This window comes from Prinia subflava, chromosome 3, assembly GCF_021018805.1.
Source record: "Prinia subflava isolate CZ2003 ecotype Zambia chromosome 3, Cam_Psub_1.2, whole genome shotgun sequence".
Taxonomy (NCBI): domain Eukaryota; kingdom Metazoa; phylum Chordata; class Aves; order Passeriformes; family Cisticolidae; genus Prinia; species Prinia subflava.
The window spans coordinates 76,542,651-76,570,498 of NC_086249.1; the positions used below are offsets into that span (position 1 = coordinate 76,542,651).

Genomic DNA, 27,848 nt, shown 5'->3' on the forward strand with positions numbered 1-27,848 from the left:
CATGCTGGGTGGCACAAGGAGGGAGGCCAGGAGGAAACCCCATCCTCAAAGCCCAGACAGGACAGTTGTGATTCCTTTCTTCAAACCAGAAAAGCTGCCAAGACACAGCAAGGTGTCACTGCTGCCCAAAACCTCAGGACTGGGTTGTGTGAAATTCCTCAGCCCTGTGAACTGGTCTCCTCTGCCTTCCAGGAGCAGGGCTAATTTCTCTGAAATGCCAGGTAGTAGATCCTGTGGTTTGGGAGGAAAGCTTCAGATGGAGCTGCATTCTGGCTGCACTCTCAAACTGGCATGGGATGAAGAGAACTCTGGGTTAAATGATAGGGCATTTGGAAAAAGCTAAGCAACTGCGTGGTCACCACCACGACTCAGGAGTCAGTGAGTCAGAAAGTAATGTTAATGGAACAACAGGGAGACATAAATCCTCGTTCAGCAAATGTGCATCTCAACTGGGCACAATTACAGTGAGCCCATAACAGCTTTCAAGAAGTACTTCCTTCATGAGTTCTGTTGTTTTTATTTTAAAAATATCAATATTGCTCTGCATATAAGGAGTTTTTTCAAACAGCTTCATGTGGAATCTAAGAAGTAAGGCCAGAAATTTTTGCTGAGCCCTGCTGCAGCTGGTCCTGAAACACATTTTGCATAATTACCAAGAAATGGTCAGCTCAGGACCAGTTTCTCTATTTCATTTCTGCAATTTCTCTCCATCCCTCCTCCTATTTCTAGAAAATCCTCTTCCCTCTACCCCCCTGTGTTGTTTCCACCACGACTCCAGCTGCGGACAGCTAAAAGGGACTCTTCAGAGCTTTTCAAAACAGCCCTTTAATCAGCCAGAACGGCTGGCTGCTGATTGAAGAAAGCCATCCATGCGCCTATACTTGAGCTCTGAAAAACATCACTTCAGCAAAATTCACAGCCAGAATGGTCTGAAGGCTGAACTCAGACTCCTAAGCAGCAATGTCAGCCACTATCATCAGGCAAACACTTTCTGTGTCAGTGTGAGGTCCCTTCGTACTTGAAGCTGGGCAGATTTCAGAGGATCTAGAGCTTGTTCCCATCTCTTCAGTAAGTTTTCTCCCTTATCCTATGTATGTAACTCAAGCAACCGTTACTGCAATTTCTCATCTTTGAAAAAATGGACACTGCTTCAGTGTCTAAATCTGGTTGGTTGTGCGTAGAGATTAAATCCTATGTCTATAAAGTTTGCTAAAGGATAGGAGCTTTTCTAGAGACATTATTATTATCAATGGGATATTACTTTGCATCAGAATTATATTCACAAATAATCACAGTTTTTTATGTTAGACAGACAGACATTAAAACAGCAAACAGACAGGCAGGCAATTACATGCATACAAAGTTGTTTTCTGCAGCAGACAGGCAACAAAATAATATTTTTATATTTCTTTTAAAAACTACTATGGGTAATTACTTGTCCCTTAATACATTTGGCAGAAGTTACCTGTTCTTCTTCTTCACTGCCTGTTCCAGCTAAACTCAAAGAGCTAAGGTGCTTGTGAGAGTCAGAGAACTGTGGGATGGAATGAGGAAGAGATTCAGTAAAAGATGACAAACAAGGCGGATACAATCGCAGAAACCATCTACACAAAGTGCACAAAGGTACTGACAATGTCAGTTGTTTTTCTCTGTAGTCTTAAGGATTAGCAAGGACACTGCAAACATAAAGTGTAAGACATGCAGATAAAGAATGAAATAATGTCTAACCAAACTATAATTAAAAAAAATAAGATTATTTTATGTTTCTTTTTCCAATGACAATGTAGAAGAACATTAGGGAGTTCTCTTATCAACACATTCAAGGGGGAATACAGATTTTTCAGCCTTATTTTTTTATGCCTGGCAGCTCTTTGTAGTCTCTATAAAAAACACAGCATTCCCATGCATGCACATAATCATATACTCTTCTTCCTAATTCTTCATTTTCTGGTGTGATATTTATGTTTTAACAGGAACACAGATTTTAAGCAGCTGTTTAGAGAGAGAGAGTGTTTTCCCAATTTGAGTAAGGTATTTCTGAATTGCTCAGAGGTAAAATAGGGATACGTAAAACCAAATACTTGATTCTGCCATCCACATATAGGTAAAACATGTCATTAAACACTCATTTTTGTCAACACTGGAACTACTCACTCTTGTTCTCATGCCTGAGTTTAGGCTTTCATGAAGCAAAGACATTTCTGGAGGGCTCCTGGGTAATCCATCATCTTCAGAACTGGTCCCAGCATCCTCTGTTCGTTTTGCATGAAGTCTAAATGGAGGTGGAGGTCCCAATTTCATGGTAGGCTGGAGTTTCAGCTTCAGCGTGGCATAAAATACATTAGCTTATGATAGTGATGGAGGTTTCCCCAGAACATGTTTTTAGCTGAGGTCAATGAGTTACCATTATTTTAACTTCTCACAACTGAATGGTCCAGGACACAGGACATCTGACTTTATACATTCTCTTAGGGCGCCGAATAAACTACCAATTTTTCACCTATCATTTATGTAGAACCAAGACAGGATACTGCTGTCTAATTAAAAAATGCAACATTTGATGTAAACTGCAGACAGATATTATTTACTAATCAAACATTCAACCACAAATACTATCCAAAAAAAAAATCAAGCCTGGAAAGACATTCCATCCCTTGCATTTGAAAAAAACCCATGTTGTGCAAGTTACCTGTAGAGCTCTAATCCGGTCAGAAACGTTTTCTTGAGAAAACACTCTAACTGGCCTTGCAGGCTCTTGCCCAGTCTCAAGGATGAAAATGCTATCATGCGACAAAGCTCTGCTTCCCATAATGCCTTTGTGTGTCCTGGAATAATATAACAAATGAGTGAAAACGTGCAAACTTTTTTGCCATTTTTCTTAAGTGCTCTGTTAAATGTGGAATGGGAGACAGGGATGAACAGCATACATCACAAATGAGATTCCAGACTTCTCCATGAATACAGCCTTTCAGGGTAATCTAAGTAAGACCTTTCAACCTGCCCCCCAAAATTGTAAATGCTGTTATCTGTCATGTTAACACATTGAATCAGTTTAACCCTGGAAGATGAATTATGTCTTATGGAAAAAGCTACTGCCCTTTGGATGGAAGCCAGCAGCTGGGTGGTGTCGCAGGGCCACAGGCAAGCCCAGGTGCAAAATGGAGGTCACATAAACGAGTCTGTACTGAGACCTCTTGCTGATGTCAGACCATGTCTTGCAAATGAGAGACCATTACCATAGGAAGAATAAGTACCTTTTATTATCTAAATGTCTACAGTATTTAATATACCTCTGCCAAACAGATCATTAGCAAAAACATTTCAGGCAATGCAGTCCTCACATGGAATCCTTTGCACAAATCTTTAAAAGGTCTGTGCTCTATATCGAGATCCCTCAGATTTTCTCTTATGAGCCTGTGGGACACATTTTTTCATGGACAATCTTGGTGGCCTAGTTAGAGGAAGTGGGAGATGCTTTGTGGGCATTTCCCTCATATGCTGTTTCCTACTTCTGATGCATGTGTTAAGTAACTTCTTTTGCAAATGGTGCCTGTGGGATATGAGCACCTTGCTTCCTTATGGGATTGGTAGAAGAGGCCCACAGACAGACAGCTAGCTGCTAGATTTCTTGTGCTCATTTTCCTCAGCTTAGCTCATACCCTGACTGAGCAGAGACAAGAAATGTGTGCACACAGCATTTTTTGTAAGAGTACAAATTTTTCAAATTTTTTAGATCAGGGAGCTATGAAATGGTAAATGAATGCAGAATAGAGAATTGTTTGGTTTTATGTAACTATCAAGTTAATTGAGCAGAAAAGAAAAAAGAACTGTGTTTCTGAATCCTAGAGACTGTAATAGGGACATTGAAGACAAACATAAACAATCATGGCAGACAGGAACATTTTCCTCATAGTGGCTGCTATAAATACATTTGATAAAACAATAGCAGGAAAGAGTTGATCTACATTCTTGCTGCAGAAGGAAGGAAAGCCTGCTACTTCTGCTTAATGCATTAGAGAAATTAGAAGAACAATTTATCCAAGTGCAAATGGGATCTCTGCAATGCATCCAAGGCCAGACAGATCTACAGCAATTTGCAGAGCAGGTGCCAGTCAGGGCTGCAGTGGTGCCCCATGCACCAACATTCAACAAGGGCAGCAGGCACACAGGCAGTGTCATTGCATGGGCACACTTAGCCCAGCATTCCATCCTCATTTCCTCTTTCTAGCAGATGCATCCCTCCCAGACCCATAATGGAAGTACCCTACATGTCTCCTCAGATTAAGAGTGTTCAAATGGATTTTCCTTTCTTTCAAATAATTTCCTGGTCTTTGTCTAAGTAAATGTTAAGAAACAATAATGTAACAACCGTTCAGGTTACAGCACAGGAATATGGCCAAAACAGCCAGAGATGGCACCCACTCAGACATGACCTTTTTAAGCCAAACATGGGGGAAAGGAAATCTCACCATGCACATCGTGTAAATAAATTGTCAAACAACAGCACTACACACCACCCAGTGCTGCCAGCCCAGAACTCCAAGGGCTTGAAGCTGGACTAACTAATATTACTATTGCCAATGCCATGAAAGCAAAAAAGAAAAAACAAACAAAACCAAACCATCAAAGAAAAAAAAGTTAATAATTTCTTTTGGTTGTTTGGCGCTGCCTGGTGGCCACATCGAATAATGTCATTTTAAATGGCCAGGATGGCTTCCTTTCCTATTTCTGGGTACAGCAGCACCCCTTGCTTGAGGACCAGGTTTGTTCTCAGGGGCACAACATCCACCAATGTAAAGACTTGCATTTTAGTTATCCAAGAGGCTCTTCAGTCCACCTCTCTATCCAGAGACATGTCTGAATGTTTGGACTGGGTTTCTCATGGTTGCTTTTCGTAGTGGGTAACGTTTTTGCAATGTCTGGATGAGCACAGGGTTCTCAGAGGAAAAGAGGTACACATCATGGGACTCATCTGGTCAACTTCAGACATCAAGTTGCAGCTATTTACATTGGAGGTGGTTATCCCAGGCTCCTGTTTACAATCATTGGGAGATACAGGCACTTCCAGAGCTTATTTCATGCATAAGGATGATACAATCTTTGTTAGCAATGCTGAATTCTCTCTGATTATAAAAGGCATCTGGTAACTAACTATCCCTTCCATGGCAGAGAAGTTAGAACTGGATGATCTCTAAAGACCCTTCCAACTCAATGAAGAACTGGATGATCTCTAAAGACCCTTCCAATCCCATGAATCTGTGCTTCTATAACTCAGAGGCAGACATTTTTCCTTTGGTCAGATGAATCCCACATATACAGAGGGGGAAAAAAGGCTTCAGAGCCTCAGGATCCTGCTGAGTTCAGTTGCAGTTATCCTATTACTCCTTCCTTGCTTTCAAACCCTGGCATAAATGGTTAGTCATCTAAATTTCTTTAACAATCCTTAGTAGTTACATTTTAGGGGCATAAGACAATCCTGGTAGGATATAAACTGATTATCTAATTTATTTTTGAAGATGGGAATTCCATTATCTTGAAATTATAACCCAAGACTTATTTATGATTAAATGAAAGCTTTTTTCATTAGTATTTCTTGCACACCCCATCTAATTCCCTTCTGATTTGCTTTGCATCAACCATTTTAATTTGTACTTTCCTGGGAAAAGCAACTATTTGAAAATACAGCATTATGAACAGGAGGAGGAGGTAATTTTGGGGTGTCTTTAATCTACACTCAATGTAGCAATTTTGGATTTGTTTACGAGACAGAGTCCAAAGACTTACTCAAGTTCATCTTCAGAATCGTAACTAATGCGCGTGTCACGAGAGGCTGCGACGTCACTTGTTGACTGGCACAACTTCAGACTGCTGCTCACTGAAGATGACGTCTCTTTCCTTTTCTTTTTACCAAAAAACTTTTTGAAAGATTTGAACTTTGATTTTTTCTTTCCTAAGCAAAGAAACATAAAGAAGATGCAACCAGCAGCATGTGCAAATTTTTGAATAATATTTCTTTATTATTTTTTTGCATAAGTGGATTTTTTCCTGGAAAATGCAACACAGTCCACTGTTGCATTAATGTTTTTCAAGACTGTACTGATACTATGAAATTACTATTATCTTGGAGAATGGATTGCAATGTTTATGAGACATAAGAAATATCCAATGGTGTACAATTATTCCTAATACAGTTTCTATTTGCCCCTTGAGATAATAAACTGTGAAGGAAAAATTTGGTCTTAACTGCCTGGGATATGAAAAATAAATTATTACTTGGAAACCCACTGCCTTTGTTCAGCAAGCTAAATAGTGATGATAAGAGCAATGCTACCAAAATCAATTTAAATGTAGAAAAGGCATACATAGGTGAATGTGCAGTGTTGGGAGGCTAATGCTTTCAAAATGTTGGGTTTATGATACATCGAGATCTTTTGAATGCTAATTACAAGGTTCAATGGATCACAAAGCATTCATCTAGGAATCAAGCAATAACCTTGAAAAGCAATTCTAGTCTCAGTGAGGAAAGACCTAAATTATAGGACCAGTTGCACCTCTGTGAAAAAAACTATTTCAGATTAAATCAGTGTTTTGCACAAAAATTCCAACAACTTGTGCCTGGCCTGTTTAAGTTGGCATGACAGCACTGCAAGGCATCCCTGTCAGCACTCACTCTTGGATCTTGTTGGGTAAAAAAGTTAGTTTGGTCACAAGAGGCTATGAAAATTTTATTTCAAGCCCCTGAAAATGCTGAAAACATGTAACAGCTCTTGGAAACAGGTGAATAGAAAGGCAGAATGTGTTCTCTAAACAAACAAATTCACTTCTATGACAGAGCTAAGGCATAGAAGCTCAAGAAGTCACAGCATTTTTCATTCACCAGGGAAGGGAGATATTATACCTGAACTGTCCTCTCCATCTCCTTCAGCCTCTCTCATCTTATGGTCCATTATCCTTGAGGAACTCATGTGGCAATCACTAAAGGAGGTACAAAAAGTGTTAGTTGTACAACAAAATAACAGTACTTCACATATATATGCATACACATACATACTGGCAAGTTACTAAAATTTAAAAATATAGAATGGAAGATTATGTGTATGCTTACATAATATATGTCTTTATACGTGTGTGTATATATATGTTTAGACATGTATGGAGACATTATAAATAACATACCTAAAATATACATAATATATAAAAATATCTCGTATTGTACCTATTAGGCTAAGCTATAACAGATTACACAGACTATTTCCACTTTCAGAAGACAATAGTACATGACAATTTAGTCAACCAGCCTCTCCTGTCTGGAGACTGACTTTGGTGAATTCTTGACAGCTTCTAAAAACAGGTATCAGAGAAGGTGGGCTTCTCTGATTCTCCCGTTCTCAGCCCGTTCAGGACCAGAGACAAAAATGACAAAATTACAGCATCTGAGTAAGTGTACAAGTAACAATAGTAGAGAACCCCGTGTATTCTTGCCTTATTTATATCCAGTTCGAAATATTTACAGATTGTGGGTTTTGTTTTCTTCTTTCTAAAGAAACTTGGGAAAAGGTAGTGATGCTTTCTATTCCTTTCTTTTTGTAGAGATAACAGAGTAAGGGAGAACTAGTAACAGAGAAATACAAATAAAAATAAAACAACTGATTTTCTAATTTTTTTCTCTCTTTACTTTTCGGAAGAAAAATATTACTTTGCTTATTAAGGTTCCTAAACCAAAAATAATTGCAAAACTGTACACATCCAAAGCCTGAATACATTCTATCTATAATTTAAAATATATTTCTGGTGGAGTAGTCTGTTTGTGCTCTCTTTTCTTCATCTGGAGAGCCATAGTTTCATGGTCAAGGGAGAAGAAAAGTCATGAATGCCAGTGGTTTGATGGTGAGTTAAATGCTGTAGTCACTCTTTGGGCTGTCATGGTGGCAGATGCTCATGCCACAACCTGGATGGGAGGGTGAGTGGACTGTGGCTGTTTTGATCCACTGAAGTACTGGGAGACTTAAGGAATAAGGCTTGTAAATCCAAGGAGCTAGTGAAATGGAAATGAAACCTTCATTACTCAAATCTAGAACACAACACAGCACCTGAACCATCTGCAGCCACTTGAGCTGGGCCACAGCGCACAGCTGCAGTTCAGCCACAGCAAAGGCAGCTCTGCTGCCTGGCAGCTCCAGGGCTTCTGCACTATTCAGACCCACAGCTCGGGTGTGAAACACTCCCTGCCACCATCCACCAAGCACCAAATCAGAATTAACACAAACACAAGAGTGAGCAATTTTTGGTCAAGGGCATCTGCCTGAAGTATGGAGAATTAATAAGAAACCTACCCTAGGAAAAAACATGGATGAGGGTGGTGAGGCACTGGAACAGGTTGCCCAGAGAAGCTGTGGGTATCCCACCCCTGGAAGTGTTCAAGGTCAGGCTGAATTGGGCTTTGAACAATCTGGTCTAGTGGAAGGTGTCCTTGCCCATGGCAGGGAGGTTGGAGCTACGTGTTCTTTAAGGTCCATGTCAACATAAACAATTCTGTGATTCTTGGATACCTGTCTTTTTAAAGTGAATGTCCACTGGGAGGTGACAGATAAATATGTATTGTGGCATAACTAGTCACTTGTTAAACAGGGTCCCAGATTCCTGCTGTCACGTTGCAGTAGCAATGGCAGGAATGTAAATCAATACCTTTAAAGCTTCAGCTGTTATATGCATGCCCTGTAGCATCTACAAGCTACACACATCCAGAAGTGAGATTCTACAGTCTCTGTATAAACTGTGGATGACATAACTCACATCCCCATCTGCGGCTCACTGGCATTATCCTGCTACATCCAGCTGCACTCAGGTAAGGGTATATAATTTTTTTATCAAAATGTTTATATGCCATACTTAACTAGTTCTCAGTGCAAAGCCACTGAGGGATAAACCCCCACACAGTGACAATGTTTGTTGGAAACATGCAGGCAAGTATGAACATGCTCCCTCTGGCAAAATTCAATCAGATAGTATATTATATTCCTGACATGCCAGAATTATGTTCCTGTCCCAAACCTTTGCAGCCAAATTTCTAGAGAATAAAACCAATTAAAAAAACGCCCAAAACTTTACCATAATGCATGCAAAGATTAGTATGATTTATTTTGTGACATCTGAGGTCACAAAGAATGTTTCCACTGGATGCCCCAAACATTGAGGGACACTCATACGTGACCAGGGGTGCAGCATAAATCTCCTCACTTAGAGGAAACAGAAGGACGCTGAACCTTGATGGGTTCTCTCCTTGCCAGTTGTGCATTTTGAAGCAAGATCCTCATGCAGCAATACTTCAAGCCCACCACATTTTTGCTGTTTCCTAACATTATTTAAGAATTAGTGTGTCTTAGCAAGAGGAAGGCAGCTGCCTCCACTACTGTGTCTCTTGCAAGAGTACAGGAGCCCTGGCTTGTGAGAAGGAAGGAAGTGTTTGGCCACAGTATGTGAGTGTGTATGTGCCACTCATATTCCATCACCCCTGGTATCCTGGGGATTTGGTTATGTGGAGAAATCACATTTCTAGGCTAAAGGAAAATGCAGGTCAATGTGCATCATTATTTCATATTATTTGTTTTGGATATGACCCATCCTGGGCCAATGCTGGGCTGTTGCTGAAGGAGCTGCTTCATCCACAAGAGCAAGATAAAACAATTGAAAAAAAAAAAAAAAAACCAACATGGAGTTGACCTATGGCAAAGGGAAGTTGTGGTGTCTGGCCTGAGATTGATCATGGTTAGGATTGTTATCATAATCAGAAAGAGATAAATCCCAAAGTGTGATTAGAGCTTGTGAGGAGACAAGTAAATTGAACTAAAACACAGGAATGTAGACAGAGACCAGAGTAACATAACAATGACTACTAGAAAAGATTGTAATGGGTGCTGTTGAGATACAGGGGAATGACTCTCCAGAATCTTAATAATATTTTGTTATTATTTATTACAATAAAATATAGTAGCAAGTGTATTTGTGGACCCAGCTGCCTCTGACATCTGCAATTATTTTAAGGATCACATGTCAGAGTGACAAAGAGAAAATCAGAAAGATATTATATTACCTGGGGGTTCTATACTTGTCCAATATGTAAATGATATTTTACTTGCCAGCAAAACACACAAAGATTGTTTGAAAGATACTAATTTTCCATGTACTGCTTTAGCAGGTCATCCAGGGATTTCTTTGTTTAAGGACCTTCTTGAGAGACACCCAATTCAGGCTGTAATGCTATTGATAAAAAGTACTTTAAAATACTTTTACAGAGGAATCTGTCTTTCAGCTTATTGATTCAGCAGAAAACTAATCGAATCCAGTTATTGTGGGTGGCTTGTGTAATTTCCACAACACCAGGTCCCACCACTGCTGCCAGAGTTATCCCTAGACAGCTCAGTGTCACCTGGGGAAAAACCTGGCTGCTTTGCTGTGGGAGAGCTGCCCAGGAGACCTGGGCTGTGTGCAGGGAGGAAGGCTGTCCAGGTCAGATAACTTTGGAGCGAGGCAGAAAGAAACCCAAGGTGCAGGTCAGAGGCACCTGGGTGCAGGAGACACCAGGCACAAATACCAGTGGCCTCAACCTCCTGTGCAGGAGCACAGAGACGCTCTTACCTCAGCAAGGAAATGGTTATTTTAAATTACAGCAAATCAATCCTGTAAGTCTGGGTCAGGTAAGCAATACTGGTTTGCAGTGGGGTGACTGTAAGGCTTTTATTAAAACTGCCTCTCAACTCATGATGCCATCATAAGGATTTGGTTTTCAGTTCAAAAGATGAGTTTGCAGCCCAAACCCAGGGTCTGGTGTGACTGACCCAGGCCGGTGGTGGCTGACACAGAGGAGGAGGTGACAGCAGCTGCTGCAGCAGTCACTGTGTTGTGCAAACACACACTATGACAGGTGCAGCGAGGTGCAGCCACCCACCCCATACCAAGGATGCAGGAAGAGTTTTGTGCCTTTTGTTACCAAGGGGAGATTTGTTTGCATCAAGGGATGAATGGACACCTGCTTCCTTAACCCGAGAATGGCAAGGGGGAGGGAACCAGCAGGCAGCAGAGAGGACTGGAGGAACTTGCAAATGCTTCTGGGCAATGTGCTGGTGTTCAGGTTTTCAGAAAAATGCTCAAAAGTCAAGAGATTCATTTTTAGAAAACCCTGGTTTTGAGCAAATGCTGAAGCTGATACTTAGCCACTTACTTGAGCACTTTGCCAAGTGATGGTTTGCATTGGATCAATATCCCAAGACAGTGTGAAGAAATACTGGTCCTTGCTGAGCATCCAGCAGCTGCCAGAGATCCCTCTGTGGTGCTCTGCAAGCCAGGCACTGCCTGTCTTAGTGTCTCACCAAACCTAGCTGTGGACAATCACATTAATTTCTACCTTAAAATTTACTATGTTGTTTTTATTAACATGAGGGGATCTGGGTTTCCTTTTAACTGCTTCCTTTGCACTGTCAGAAGAACACTGATTTTCACCACCAGGAGATAATCTTATTTTTTCTTCAAATATATAAACTCAGAGAACCATACTCTATCTATATATTCCCTTTTTCTTTCAGTATAATGCATTTTAATGGCATCTTTAGGCAGATTTTCAATCTTTCAAGCCTTTTCCTCAAGATTTGCAACAAACCCTCCAGTATTAATGCATTCATCATAGGAAAGATTTGATTAAAACAAGATACTTAAGAGAAGAAACAAAAAATCCAGTTTCCCCTTAGTATAACTGTAACTGTTTGTCATTTCCCTGATGTAAACAGAGATTGCAGTTTTTGCTCTGGAGCCAATTTTTTTCACCCTCAAAGCTTTATTTAAAATCTACAATGGCCTACAAGCTCAAGAGCTGTGCAATGAAACACTGACAAAATCCAGCAGCTTTGAATTTGGCACACACTGGGATGGGTGGTATTCATTGTGCACTTATGCTTGGATCTAGAGGCTCGGCTGCTGAGCTTTCTCATTTCCAGTTTCCCCAAGGATTTACTGAAGTCCATCACTTAATTAAATCATCCTGTGATTTGAAAACTCAGCAGGATTTTCATCCTAAAGATGCAACCTGCATTGGTTCTCCCTTGTTAGCAAGGACAAGATTAACCACACCACTAGCAGTCATAACCTTTTTCTCTTTTTTCCCACCTCGTGTGTGTGGTTCTTTTCACAATGGAATACTAGAGGTACTTGGTTTATCAATTTATTATGAGCTTTTATAAGCCAAATATAATGTCTGATGACAAATTGCTAAATATTACCTGTTTATAACAGTATTTTTGCTATATTAGACTTTTCCCAGCAGAGACTTTTTCACTTTGCTTCTTCCTTGCTAGGTCCTTTCTAGATAAGCTGTGATACAAGAAATACATCTGAGACTATGCCACTGCAGAGAATAGAGATGGAATATAGCACAATAGGTTTTTATTCCCCTTCTTATCCCTTCTAAATGCCAGTACACTCAAAAGTGTGTATCCAAAAACCAAACAACACCAATTTACACCTTCCATTTCTCTTTTGTATAAGAATATCCCTTCTCTAGTAGAAACATGAGGAGTTAAACATCTGAATTTAGAGGAGTTAATATGTGAGGAAGAGCTGCCCTTTTCTCTGAATATCACAATATACACTAACATTCCTACTCATATTACACAGCCTTGAAGATTTGGGGAGGGGGGAAAGAAGAAAATACAGCAGGGATTCTGGGGGCATAAAGAAAGCCCAAATACTCAGAGATACTCCTCTAGCTGAGAGAGTAACCAACCCCAAACCATCCTAAATGCCAGGAGCAAATACTGAGGCAGCCTTTTCTCACCTTCCCTGTCTCTGAGGACTCAGACCTGAAATGAAGGCACCATCCAGAGGCCACACAGCCTCTTCTCCTGTCACTTGGACTGCAGAAATGGGACAGCTCAAAGTCTGCAGAGGGAGCAGTGCTTTCACAGCCCTGGAGACACTCCAGCTCTCTGGCATGAGCATTAGCAGGAGCACCACCCAGAGACAGCCCCAGGGTGCCGTGCCTTGGCATAGCACAGGTTCAAAAGTGCTGTGATCACCTGCCTCCCAAGCAAGGGTTTAACTCTGCAGCCAGGGGAGACCTGGTGCTGAAAACATTGTGCAGGGTGTGGCAGAAGGAAGTGCAGCAGACAGGTTTTCACACAGCTCAAGAAACCCTGCTGTTCAACACACCCCTCTGCTCAGACCTCCTCCTGCTAACAGAGATCATTGTCCCCTCCCCTCAAACTCTCAAACAACATGTGGTGCTCCCAAGTGACAATGCCTGAGCCTAGCCAAAATGAAATCTCTCACAGTATGTCCAATTATAAAACCATCTCCAAAGGGCAGCCATCATCTTGAGCTTTTGTTTCTAAGATATACCACCTGCAACAGGAGGTCTAAGAAGCACAGTGATGTGCTCCCCCTGAGCTACCACAGCACATATGAGCCCAGATATTAGGAGTGTCCACATGAGTGAGGTGCAGGTCTCTGGGAATCTGAATTATCTGTATAAATACATTAAAAAAACTCATAAAAAGGAGAGGAGAATTTTGTAACAACTGCAACTCCATTTCCAAAGCCATACATTTTCCTGCTTCAGACCTCTCATTAGGTCAAAGGAGTTTCACTTTTCATTTTTATTTGGCCTCCAATTGTTAAATCAACAGAACAAATGCACCTGAGTGCATGCTTACATACACACAGTCTTCCTAGAAGCTTTATCCAGAGTGCCAGCACTGGGACTGAAGAATCATTCTGCCTTTCTACTATATGCCAGCATCTCTGCAGTATCTGTACATATTCTAGCTGTGTTGTCATAATCTGTAAATTATTAAAAATAATTTACCCAGAGAAGATACTTTCTGAGAAAACTGCACTGGTTTCTACTACGAAATCTATATAAAACACCAAAAATAAACTTCATGCCAAACCAGGAAGAAAAACACCCTTTCATTCTTTGTGTGCAACTTTTCCTTTTGTTTTCAAAATTGGGCAGACAATCATCTCCTTCCATTTTGTTCAAATGGCGTGTATCAGTAAACAAAAAGTATTTCTTTGCAAAGTCTGTGATTTCATGTGCTCTTTGCTGTTAGCATCTACTTGTTCTGATTGACTGATGTCCCTGCAAACATCAACAAAATGTGGTCTTTTCATAAATGGTTGGCTGTCTAAATGATAGTTTGCTATCCGTTTTCATCTGTCTCTCACTGAAGCTGGTACACTTTACCCATCTTTTCTTATCTGCATTACTGGCTAATAAAAGGTTTTGTTTCCTTGCTTGTGGTTAACATTTATCTCCAGCTAATGCAATGTTTGTGGCATGCTCTTGCATTAAGAGAAAATTTGCATATTTCACAACCACGTTGGTGTGGTGAGAGCGTAAGAGCCACCCGTCATGCTCAGCGCAAGGCTGGCTCACGTGTCTTTGCTGCCAGCATCCTCTCCATAGCTGCACAGGTCCTAGGCCAGCATTCAGGAGAGAACACACAGCCTGAACACAAAGTCAATGTCCTTCTCTTTTAAAATTCTGCCACTTCGGGATCCTCTAATCCTCTTCCCACTCACTGTCAAAATAAATAGTGATTTATTAAGAGTGATTTGCCCTTTCTCTCAGAAATAACTAATAAAAGTTAGTTGCACCAGCACACATCACTTCCAATGCTGTTCCTTGCAAGTTTGCTATTCTTCCACCCTCAACATGGGTGGAGGTGGAAGAATACCAAGCTGTGCACAAGGACCAGCAACGTGTAACTATTGACACACTACTGCCCCTTGGCATCAGCCCTTGCCTTTGCAGCACTCATATCTATCACTCAAATTCCTGTTGCGTACGATGTAAATATAAGGTGGTGCTGGACATCCCTGTGATCACTGAAAAGAGACATCAAAAGATATCATGTAATAAAACACCTTCTAAAAGGAAGATTGGACAGGGGAGATAGGATAGAGTTTGCTGTATGGGCTTCAAGCCCAAGCCTTTGTGCAAACAGGGCAAGGCCTGCCGTGAACAGCAGGTGAGGCTTTAGGGGCTACAACAGAGAAACCTTCCCAATCCTTGAAAGGTTTTCTGGCATTCAGTTGTTTTCAGTCTTCCCTTGCTGTTGGGCAGTGTGTGCTTTCCTTTGCCTAACCAGCCCAAGCTACCCTCTGATGCATCTGCCCCATTATTCCAAAGGCTGTGCAGACTCTCACCAGATCCTCATCAGCCCTTCTGCCATGCCCCTGCCACAACAGCACACTCCTTTCCCTATTACAAGCACAGTGCATTTCCAAGAGATGGAAGGGAGAGGTAAACCCCTTCCTTTTCTACCTCATTTTTCCCCCCAAGAATTAATAGTTCTTCCTTCCCTCAGCATTTATGAGAGGTGAGAAACACTCCATAAAATAAATTTCCCCCCCAAGCAGCTTGTGAGGAGTGAGATTTTTATTTTTTAAAACAGTGCATTGCTACAGAACACACAAACTAAAGAGGTCAGAAGGCATTATTAGGACTGCCCAGTCTGGTGTCCTGAATAGTGCAAGGAATAAGCTGTTCCAGAAGGGTGAAGGGAACTCTCTTCCCTGATAAAGCCCAGTAACTTGAGGGTATACACCTTCACAAAGGTCATCTTTTGTTCACAGAAAAAGCCTTAGCTTGACTTTCATGCTTTCTTTAAACAAACAAACCAAAACCAAGCAAAGCAAACAACCAAAGAAAAGAATTACAGGAAGGGAGGTGGGGGGAGGAGTCTGCATGGGCAAAAGAATAAAGCAAACTCATGTGAAATGTCTTATTCCTATGCAGTAACCCTTTCCTTTTTGCTTTTGGTCCTTTATTTTTTTGTGATTTAATAGAGGGGTCAGGAGATTTATTCCACCAACATGGAAAGCATGATTATAAAGAGAACTGTTAAAGTAAAAAAGCCACACTGGCTTTCCTTCTTCCTCAGCATTCAGGGATTATAAGGGCATAGCTGTTTTACACAAAGACACAAGACTTCCCCTAGCTAGCTGCCTACCAGAGATCCTCTGCTGTATTTATGAGCACAAACAGCTCGATACACTACCAAACTTAGGTTTGTACCAGCCATTTTTACTGATAGAAGCACAATCTGTATTTTTAATTTAAATAATATCAAGTGTTCACATAGAGCATTTTGCTAATAATGTTCTGAAGAAGGTCATATTTTTTTTACAATAGCATGCTAACCACTCAGAATCAAGGGTCAGTGAAGTATTAAAAATTCACTCACTGTGCCTCTCCTTGAAAGAAAAATGTCTTTCTTTAGTTAGAACAAAATTTCATCTGATTCTACATATTGCAATTACTGTTAAATTCAGTACTGGGAACATTCCTGAAGCTATTTCACAAAAATAATTATACCAGGTCTTTTGGTATTCAGAATGAGTAGAAATATTAACAGTGTTATAAGGTCTCAGTGCCTTTAAATTCATGGAAGTATAACAGGGCTTTAATTGCTCCTTCCTAGCTTTTTTGGAACTAGGAATACCATTAATTGTTTATTCACCTGCATACACACACACATACACACTTCCTTTGTGGTGAAAAAAGAGTAAGTCTCCCCTGAAAGCACAGCAAGCCCTGAGCAATGGCTCACTGACACCTGCTGCCCCATCAATTAGCCTAATGTAAGGGTGTTCTTGTACAGTGCAGAGGTTAATGGGAGTTTAAGATGCAGAAAGTGTTTAGCAGTACCTGGAATGAGATCCTTATTCCGCTTTATCTGCTATTCCGAAGGAGACTCAGAGGGCCAAGTTCACCAGACAAGGAAAAGTCAATTGCTAACATCTAGAGCTGAATTTGGCCCGATTTTCACAGGTCCATAATGTGTGGTATAGTCAACAGTGTCATTTCAACAGTTTTATTAAGTTTCTTTAAAGTTAATGACAAGTCTTTTAAAATATTGGCTTCAACTGAACACAGAATATAGTTATATCCTAGACCTACTTCCATATATTTTGCCATTAGTGCAGTGAAAATTAGACAAACTTAAGTAAGAAGGAAAGTGAATGAAATAAAGAGACTAAGCTGTGCTTTACCAGCTTCCTTGGGAATTCATATGCTGGAATGATGAAGTAATTATTGAAAGCATCCATGAACCATGCACAGAATAGTTTTAAAACTGGACATTTAAAGCAGAGATTTAAAAAAAGAAAGTTGGAAATGCCAAGAGAATGAAATAGTTATTTCTAGGAGAAGCCTGAGCCCTTCCAGGCAGAGATACACCAGCCTACCAGCTGAGTCTAGCCAGAACATGAGCAGGCTGATTTCCAGGACCTGCTCATGCAAGGTGCCATGAGGGGCTCTCAGTGCTCAGCTCTACCTTGTTGCAGCCCAGAGCGCTGTGCTGAACCACCTGCAGTGTGCTGACCTGGAGTCCCCTCGGACGCAGGGATAACAAGAAGCCATGTCTCCAGCACAGGGACCAGTTCACCCTCTGGGTCATCCTAGCACGAAGGAGCAGCAAGAACGGAGCGAGATCCGGCTGAAGCCTCGGGACGGCAGCGGGATGTGGTGGGGAAGGGGAGCATCATGCTCTGATTCCCTCTGTAGATTGCAGACTCTGGGGCCAGTTTCCTCCCCAGCATCCACACAGTCTGTCCAAGAGGTATGGCCACTGTCAGCACAGTCACAATCCTCTGAAATATCCCCAGGCAACAGCACTCGCATATTTCAGCAATAACTGCTACCTTGTAAACACATTCCACATTCCTGTTGCATTAAATCCCACAGGTCAAATGCAAAGCTGAACAACCTCTTGTCTAACTGTTGTACAAGGCTTGCTCTGAGGTAGTACATGTGTCAGGCTTTTACTTGGGAATGACTTTGTTTAGCCACTTTTGACCCTTCCTAATTTGGGCCCTCTCAGCCTCCACATGATAATTATTTTCTTGAGTCCTGATGGGAGACAGATGAGCCACAGGCTCCTTTATCTTTCCTCCATACCAGTAACATTTGGATCACTTCCAGAAAAAAGAGCATGATATTTCTAAAACAAGGTCACAGTAATACATGACTTCCTCAGAGGTTTCAGGTAGAAGTCCAGTTAAGTTGGACTTCATAATCCAAATAATTTCCTACACAAAAAGACTGCAAGGTTGCTTTCTGTCCATGCCACAGTAAACATCGTGGCTGAGTCTTTTCATCTTTGTTTGGAACCTTTCTCCACAGTCTGTAAGAAAAACAGTCAGGATTTCACCAATGTAAGTGCCACAATTATTTGTCATTTACTCCCTTCATGACATGAACTTGCAAACTTCTCACTCTTATTATCCATTCAATTTATTTATGTCCAAGGACATAATTGGTCTTTATATTTGAAAGAGAGGAAATATTTTTCTGTAGCTCTTATCTCATTAACTTGCAGGTCTATGCTCCAAACCACTGTGCTTCAAAGCAAGGATATGAGCAAATGGAAATAACTGCCACTAGCTCAGATTCTTGTTTTCTCCTTCACTCCCTCCCTGCAGTAATAATCTCAGCAAATATAACCTCTGGCAAGTCATTCTGTATGTATCACCTCCAGCTGCTGCTTCAGACTTGCAGACTTTTGAAAGTCAAAACCCTGAATGCAGCCTAATAGTTTTTACTGCCACCGTGTCAGAAATCCAGAGGCAAGTCTCTAGTGTGCCATCTGCACAACCCAACTCATTCCCTTGGACTGAGAAGCAGAAAGCATATCTCAGAATCACAGAATTGTTAGGTTTGAAAGGGACTCCTGGCCCAAGCCCCCTGCCAAGGTAGGGTCACCTGGAGCAGGTGACATTAGGAACATGTCCACGTGGGTTTTTGAATGCCTGCAGAAACTCCACAACCTCCCTGGGCAGCCTGTTGCACTGCACTGTCATCCTCAAACATAAAGAAGTTCTTCAAGTTGAGGTGAACTTCTTGTGTTTGAGTTTATAGCCTTTGCTACCATCCTGTCACTGGGCACCACTGGGAAGAGTCTGGCACCATCCTCCTGATACCTGCCTTTGAGACATTTATATCCATTGATAAGATCCCCTCTCAGCCTTCTCTTCTCTAGATTTAACAGGCCCAGCTCCTGCAGCCTCTCCTCAGGAGAGAAGTTAAATGCTTCACCTGATGCTCTTCAAGCTGCAATTCTCAGAGCAGGGACTAGAGTACGTCTGTCACACAGACGCGATGCTCAGCTCCAGGCCTGTCCTTGGTCCAGCTTTGCTGCAGCCAGTGCCAGAGACTGAGGTGCCTTCTCTGGCCTAAGGCCCAGCTCCCCTTGGCACCTTGTGGGGTACTGGAACTCAGGAGGCAAAGGGAATTTGATTATGCTCCCCAGAGCTCCCCTGGAAGGACTTCCATGGACCACAGGGGGGAATACACTGTGAGAAATGTCTCCCCTTTCCCACATCACCACTTGCCCTCAGCCTCTTCTTCTTTCTGCCACTGGGACAGAAGATCTCCTCATCCCTCCATGATATGATAAGCACCTTCCTTATTAAACTCCTCCCTGCTTAAGATCTCTGTCAGAAATCTCTTTTGTGCACATTTGCCTCAGGTAGCATCTCCCTCTCAGCAACAGAGAGAGGAAGACATTTCAGGAGTGAATAAGTCCAAACCACTTTATCTGAAAGAGACATCCCTCTGCAGAGGAAATCTCATCCTTTCTGCCCCTTCTAAACCTGGTTTTCAGGTTCCTGTATAGCCTTTGGGGCTTACTTGGCAAAGAGGATAAGACGATGGGGACAGGAACGTAAAGCCATTTGGAGACATCTCATTTGTCCCCAGGCTCCCTTCTTTGACTATACCACAAATGTTTTACTTCAATTCTCAAAAGCCCAGTGAGATGCAGGTTATTAATTCATGACTATGACAAGATCATTATGGTTAATTTAACATGTGCAAGCACTTAAGTAACTACTGTTGGGAAATATTTGTCATTAATTCAAAAATCTCCTGCCTGTAATTTGGCAAATATAAATGCAAGTGTGCAGGCGAAATCCAGCATGACAAAAAGAGCACTCATCTGCCATCACCTTTACATGTGACTGTACAATGCTTGGTCTCTGCCTGATTTAAATAAGCACAACAAAACGTACTGCAGCATTCATAAATTAAATCCCATTGACATTCCTATGCTAGAAAGAGCCCAGATGTAGGAAGAGAAACAGAGAAGCAGACAATATCCCCATGGGCAGCAAAAGGGGCACCATTTGGAGAGAGGGTGGCAGTGCAGTATTCCTAATCAAAGCTCAAAAAGCAAAGCTGTGCAAACAAAACCCACTTGTGTCGCTTTTCTCCCACCTCCTGTGGGTCTGCAATAATTCCTACCAAGGCAGGTGGTGCAGAGTAAAACCACCAAGGTGGTTTCAGTCAGGAACAACTTGTCCCTCAGGCAAGGCACAGACCTCCAGGGTCACCCCACTCCTAGAGAGGGAAGTCCCTGCCTCAAACTGCTGTGTGGAGCTAGCAACAAATCAGAAACTCAAGTCCAAAATAATCAGTCTCACTGCATCTTAGAAGGGTCCCAGCACTTACTGGCCTTTGCTGATCCCTTGGGCAGGTCCAAAGTCAGTGATGAATCGTCTTGCTCACAAAGGCTCTTTAGCTCTGCAGTTTTGCAAGACCTATCACTATCAGATACATCCCACACATCCCATTCCTTCTCCTTGCAGGAGCTCCATGCATAGCCTGGACTTTTTGAGTTCTTTCATGCGGTGAAAACTCCTTAGAGAAATCCTGAGGAACATTTTGGTACACTTATATCTTTAAGCTTCATATAGGTGTTTCAGAATAAAACTTGGGAACATATTACCAGAGGGAATTTTCTGAGCATTCGGTGCAAGCAAACACTCAATATAATCCCTTCATGGGCTGATTGAAGTCTTATTTTGAAAACTATTCAAATTCAAATGCTATTTCAGAACTTGGTAACTCTGATGGTTAGAAAATCCCAGACTAAATGACTGGTGTATACCTGTTTATTTTTGTGCTAACATAATACTTTCCTTGAAGGAGCCTTTTTCTTTTGCCACAAGTATTTAGAGAAGATGTCCATCTCCCCTTTCACCCTTCAACTGCAAAGCCAAACAAGTCATGGCATCTTAATTTCCTCACAGATATAAGCTCTCTATTATCCTGACATTTTACTAACTCTTCTCTGTACCTGCACCTGCCTTACTCCTAGCTCACCTCTTCTGGCAGCCAGATGCCCAGAACCAGACACTGCATCCCAGGCAGCCTCTATAACTGAATAACACAAAGATCTCTCTTGGATTTAAGCTTCCCAGCTCCTGGTTGGGTTTGCACATGTTGGCAGACAAATAGAAAGAAAGCATTCACCTGCCTCCTCTTGACTACTCTACTGCAGAGTCCAAGTACATGTTAGAGCTATTTACTACCAAGAAACACTGTTCATGCAAGGCCAGTGTTTCAATAACCTTTCCAGACTTGGCTCTTTCCTATGTCCAACCACCCAGATGCTGATGCTGACTGCCAATACAAGACTACAGGATCCATTCCAGTTTCTTTTCAAAACACAAAGTGCCAGCATGCGCTCCCTTGGCTGAATTTGCGAGGGCCCAGCCATCTGTGTATCTACAGAGTCTCTGGTGTAGGTATAATGGGAAAATATTTAGCCTTTTACGTGCAGTTGGCAAATATACTAGTTCAAGCCAGAGGAAATTCTGATTCTCTCTGCTTAGGGGCCTCCTTTTTTTAAACATTTTAAAAATATTTATGAGTCACAGCAATGGGTAGAGAATGAGATATCTTGCAGAGCTCCTACCTCTGCCAGAAGAGCATTACTAAGAGGACAGAACCAGGCTTTGTGAACAGAGAAAAGATCGGGAGGTGCTCGGTGACTTAATCTCTCGAGTCCCAAACTATGCTCTGAGGGTGCTGTTTTACTGAAAGAGCTAGAGCAAAGCTACTGAAGAGGTTTCTGCTGTTAACTGTCTCCTGCAAGTTGTTGACCTAGAGACCGGAACAATTAAATGAAATGTGAAGCACCTCCTCAAACAGATATTTTTCCTACCCTGTCCTACATCACCTAATCAGACAGTAGTATGAAGTTACACACTTGGGAGAGCTTTTTGAAAGAAAGGACATCCTGAATTGCATGAAGATAGCAAGCTGGTATATATTTTTTCTCTCTTCTTATGTAGACACACACCCTGCAAGACCTAGGAATGAACGTATGAGCTCTCCCTTAAGTATGATAGAGACAAAGAGTATAGGATACCAAATTGGATATGCACACTTAAAAAGCAGCTGCTGTATCAGGTATGCAATGTGAGACTCTGGGAATTGTTTTTCTGAATACTAAATGTGGAAAATATCAATTGAAGCTGCACTTAGTCTCTCTGAAGAAATCAGCTTCTTAATGCCTTAGAGTCAGCACTCAACTTAAACAGCTCCATATTTTAGAGATAATTAAAATATATTGCTTAAAAATAATCTGGTCTTTTATGTCCCTATTCAGAATCTACTACTATAACCTTCTGTGCAAAAACCATATAAACATGCTTACAGTGTACCTGTCCCAGAGATGTGCAGCCAGATCTTTGGCTGATGTCACTTGGCAGGCCTTTGCTAAAGTTAATTGGAGCTGTATCAATTCATATTTCTGAAGAGATGGAATGTACTGTTTTATAGACTTCTGAAAAGGGCAAGTTAAACAGCTTGTATACACCTGGAAACATTAATTTCCACGTTTTTAAAAATATGAAAAGTGTATTTTCTGTGAGGAGTGGTCCTTCAGAAAATTATCATGCCAGCCTGGTACCAGCACTAGATATGGACATACTCTGGTTTGATTCCCACCATCTCTACTATCTGTGAGTAGAGAAGAGAAGCTACAACACATGAAAGACAAATTTTTGGTAAGTATTTTTCTTAGAATGGCACATCTCTCTAATTTTTACATTTGACAAAGGGCTTCTACTTGGAATCTATCAATCTAAACAAAAAGCAGTACCAAATCCCATTGTGTTACTAACCAGAGGAGATGATTGCTGGCCGCTGCAAACAATACATAGCCAGAGGGACTTGCTGCTTTCTGTTTTGCAAATATGCTACAAGCAGTGAGTTGCAATGAGAGCATGGCAACCAAGAACTCCTGATCACTTAAAGATTTTTCATTAGCCAGTTCTACAATAAATTAACTAGAGAAGTTTAAAGGTTGTTTTGAACAATTTATATATAAACACACACACACAAAGAACAAGGGAAGACAGTTCATCCTTCTACTTATCTTATTTTACTTACCATCCAATGAAACTTTAATAAGTACAAAGGCAGGTCAATAGTCCCAGAATTGAATGTTGTGCACCTGTGTAACCAAGAAACACATTTCACCTGTAGGAAAACAACCCTTAAAGGACCTCAGCCATAAACTTCCTTCAGCTGCTTACCTGTGTAGGTTCCTGTTTTTCAGATTCAAAGCACCACAAAAGGCTACTGGTGTTTCAGAAGGGATCTGTCACCTTGCCAGACATTTAAGTGGTTGCAAAACCAGCAGAGGCACTTTCAAGTTTGCGCAGAGAATTCTGAAAGTCTGGATTCGGTTCGACTTGGCCAGTGCACCCTATGTCTCATCAGACACCCAGCATGGGGCTACTCTGCCTTCCCGGAGCATGAGTTATGAGCAGTGCCCTGATCCTTTCCCCAAGTGATCCCTGTATGTAACGCGGAAGGAGCCGGTCAGAGGAGAAAGCACCAGTATCCCCCAGTTGCTAGGTAACAAGCAGGGAGATCCTGACCTGAATTCTTAGCGGAGGCTGATGTTACTCAGGAAGCTTAGCTGGGTCCTTCCTGGAAAGGGAGGGCCATGCCAAAAAGTTACTCCTGGCTTTGTAAAGGCCGATGCGTAGCACCCAGGACAAAGAGACAGCTGCTAAGCTATTTTTATGATAAAAAGGCACCTGTTATGAAAATCGGAAGCACACATTCTAAAATGGAGGGTGACATTTTCTGCTCTTCATGTCAATGAAACCAGAAAGTTTTTAACCTTACCATAAGATCTAGTTCAAATCAGGTCATTAAATAAAGGAGAAGAAGCCATCTGCCATGTGCACACCCTCAACATTAACAAATGCAATGAGAGAATATTAAGCATATGAAAATAAAAAAAAAATGTTATCCCATACACCATACTATGAAGCATAATCTAAAGCCAAACCTAACACAGAAAACTGAAAGGGAGCAAATCAGGGAAGTTTATGATGACACAAGAACTCTGCATTTTCTGGCCATGTAAATATTTTAATTTATTGCCATACCATTGTATTAATTACTCTATTTAGCATGCAAATTCCTCAGGATGTATTTTCTAAAAGATGAAAAGTAAATGCTGAGCCAGACCTGAAGAGCTAAAGTGCTCTGAGTCCCTTGGATGGGGTATACCCAACCTTATCATCCTGCATAGCAAAAGGAAATAATGCCTCCTCATATGCAGCATAACACGAACGTCAAAGACCCAATTATCTGGAAAAGATGCCTGTTTGCTTTCTACTGGCTCCAAGGAACATCTTGGCAAAAATGGCACGAAAGCAGCGCTGTGCACACCACACGTGGCATGGCTCCCACAGGCTGGAGCGGCCCGTGAGGCTGGGAGGGCGGAGGGGTATCGGTGCAGAAACAAGTCCTTTCATTCCAGCCGGCTGCTCCCCCATCGCATCTGAGCACATTCTCACGTGTGAGCAGCTCCCTCACTGCTCAAGGAGATTCTGCCAGTCCCAGACAGGAGCACCTGTGAGGACTCCAGCTCAGCCAGGGCAGGAGCTCTCACATGAGTTTGCAGTGGGTGTACCTACCAGTCAACCACCAGCGGGCAACTGCTTGCTTCAAGAAGGGTCTCAGGGACACGAGAACTGGCCAGTCGTGTCTAGAGAAGCCCAGCTATGACCTTAGAAGGGAATTACTCCACAATAGCCTTCTATATGGTAGAAACAAAGCAATGCTTCAATGCAAGGGAAAGCACACAAGTGTCTTTGCAGAATGCCAGCCCTGCGCAGCTGTGCAATCACACACCTAATGCTTACTCCTAGTGCATGTAGTGTATCCCCAAAAGGCTCTCCTTTCACTGTAGTCAAGTTCAGTGGTCCGATAAATCTGTGTTCAGCACAGGCTTGAGGTCAGGAAGCAGCCTCTTAGCTATGCTTGAGATCTCTCCCTCCCTATAAATGTCCCTATTTATCCAGGAATCAGTCTATCCCTGCAGCAGTAGTAACTGCCCAAAACCAGGTGAGTATCATGGTGCTTCAAGTACCTTTCTGAACAGGAGACAAAGCTTATCATATTGACAGGAAAATTATAGTTCTTTTGTTCATTTCCATTTCCCATTTTATTGCAGAAACAGGAAGAGCTCAGAGTTAAGTCCTATCCCATAAGCACTTAAATTTCCAGACAAAATAGTTACTGATGTCATAGTCTGACTTCAGCAGGATTAAATTAATCCAGGTGCTAAATAGAATCAAAATATTAAAAACCCTATAAATAACCAATAGACATTTGGAGGAAACACACTGAAAATTTAAGATATTAAATATATACTCATCTGCTGCTAAAGAAAAACTGGTCATGTAACAACACAGCGCAGATCAGCAATCACAGCTCTGTGCAGTGCAACTGATTTTTAAGCAGTGCAGATACTCTGAAACGATTTTCTGATGAAAGGCTATCTTACAGATACCATCACCACGAGGCAAAACAGTGCAGAGAACCTACTCATAGAAATATCTGTGTTTTAGATTGCTCTAGACTAATTTTTTTACTATAGATTCAGCTTTTGCAAACCAACTGAAGTGGATGGCACTTAAATGCCTCATTTCCTACAGATTCTTTCAAATGGTCTTAATGTTCAGCCATGCAGCAAGCTGCATTAAATAGCAGATATGAGAGAAAACAGAAAAAGCTTGGCAAGATGAAAGTGGCAAAGTTTGCTGTGGCAAATGTAAACTTTTACTAGTGAGGTCCTTAATAGAATCAAAGAGAAATTAAAAGACACAAGTATGGTATATTTGAGAAGAAATGGAGAACTGCTGAACCCAAAAGGGAGAGGGAGAAGGAAATAATTTCAGGATTCATGTAAAAGTTAGAAAAAATATGTAGATGAGAACAATGCTGTTGGACATGCTGATTCCATGGAGAGCACAAACTGGACACCTCTCTTTTAACATTGCCTCCAGTCAGGTCTTGAACAGCAAGAACAGTTAATTAGTAAAATGAATTTAAATGGGGTAGAAAAAATCCACTCCATACTGTAAAAAATAACCTGCCACATCTTCCTATTGTCTAAATTGGCATAACTCCACCAGCTTCATTTTATGCCAGCTTAGGACTTGGTCAAATGCAATAAGAAGAAGGTAACAGTTCCTCTCACATATTTCACTTTGCCTGCAAGCATGCTTCAGCAAATGGCATATTTATTCCAGGGGCACATACTTAATGAAGGATTTAATCTTCCTGATGAATACAGAAGGATGCCGAAGTGGCAAACTTATCAAACACACCTTGCAACAAAACACACTGTTAAAAATTTACTTTACTTGGCTATACACTTGTAAAGCCATGTAAAACAGATAGCTCCAAATTGCCTGGCTTCAGCACTGAAAGTCAAACACTGCTGTCCAAACCCCTTTGCCAAGGTGTAGTATTACAGTAATTGAGATGGGCCGTAATCTGCTCACATCTCTGCTCACATCAGTGACACAGTGCCGAGAAGTCTCCCAGTTGTTCAGCCACAGAAGGAGCTGCGTGAAGCACTGATTCACGCTGATGAATTGTAACCAAGCAACACTGCCAGCATCTCTCCAGCCCATTGTTCAACTGAGCTGGGGAGAATAGCAGCAGAACAGCACTGAAAAAACCTGCCAAACTCCAACTTCAATTGAAGGATACTATCCCTCTAACACTGGGCATAGTAAATTCTTTAACCAAAATTTAACAGAAATAAACTGTTACTTCCCTCTCAAAAAGATAATGATGCACATGCAGGCAGCAAATTAATTTCTGTGTGTCCAGAACCTCTTGTAAATCATCTTTACAAAAGAAACAGTTGAAATTTACTTTACACAAAAAATGCAGGGCAATGAATTATTCATCTGAGCAGAGGGACAGAAATACTGCCTTTTTGTTAGTCTGGCTATTAGATGCTGAGGGAAACTAAAGAAAACTTTCTCAGATATAGTAGCTAATCAGTAACAACACAGATGAGATGGAAAGGAAATAGATATCTGAAAATTTTGTTCAGTGAGAGTTGGCAACTTTTTCCCATGTAAATGTCCAAAATCAACAGTTAATGCACAAAATACTGCAACTATATAATCGTTCATGTGAACCTTATCAACAGAGGCATTAAAAAATTAGGTTACAATACTGAAATCTTTTCCTTTTATTGCAGTTAAGTGGTGGGACTACTTGTACTTTTTAATGTCATGAGCCTGGATATCAAGAATAAAATTCACTGTAAAATTATCTACTGTTCCTGTTTATGGAAATAAGAGGATGACACAGTCTGCCAACAAAACTGTTGGTTACTACATGTTTTTGCAATGTTCAACAGTATCCTCATTTTACCACAAAAAAAAAATCATGCTTAAATTAAGAATACGATACAGAATTGACTTGTTTTTATAACATAAAAGACAGGCTAGCAGCTGTAGGCATTTCTCAGAGCATAAAAACCAAAAGCACTGACCTGTGAAACAGAAATAATAATAACATCTGCTAGACTTCTGGGCTCTGAAATCACATTCCCTGGGAGCAAGTTTCCAAAAGAAAGGCTGGGTACTTATATAAGATACCAATTCCCTTTTCAATGGACAGTGTTTCTCTTCTGAAATTTTATGTAAAAGTGTGAGTACAAAACCACACACATCTT

At 41.3% G+C, this 27,848-nt stretch overlaps 1 protein-coding gene across 8 annotated transcripts in view; it reads right to left on the bottom strand.

Annotated features, from left to right (window-relative positions):
* Positions 1-27,848, bottom strand: part of CRACDL (CRACD like) — a 66,568-nt gene that overhangs the window by 21,612 nt on the left and 17,108 nt on the right. Inside the window, exons 1-7 of one of the 8 annotated variants that reach the window (XM_063392569.1) lie at positions 23,380-23,659; positions 23,234-23,297; positions 6,899-6,975; positions 5,785-5,950; positions 2,690-2,825; positions 2,155-2,319; positions 1,466-1,534 (exon numbers count right to left, since the gene is read on the bottom strand). In XM_063392569.1, the coding sequence (XP_063248639.1) occupies positions 1,466-1,534; positions 2,155-2,319; positions 2,690-2,825; positions 5,785-5,950; positions 6,899-6,965 (603 nt within the window). In that variant the 5' untranslated portion in view covers positions 6,966-6,975; positions 23,234-23,297; positions 23,380-23,659. Of the gene's footprint in view, positions 1-1,465; positions 1,535-2,154; positions 2,320-2,689; positions 2,826-5,784; positions 5,951-6,898; positions 6,976-12,823; positions 13,018-17,378; positions 17,398-23,233; positions 23,298-23,379; positions 23,661-27,848 lie in introns of those variants that run through there. The other 7 variants (XM_063392567.1, XM_063392570.1, XM_063392566.1 and 4 more) reach the window with 7 other exon arrangements.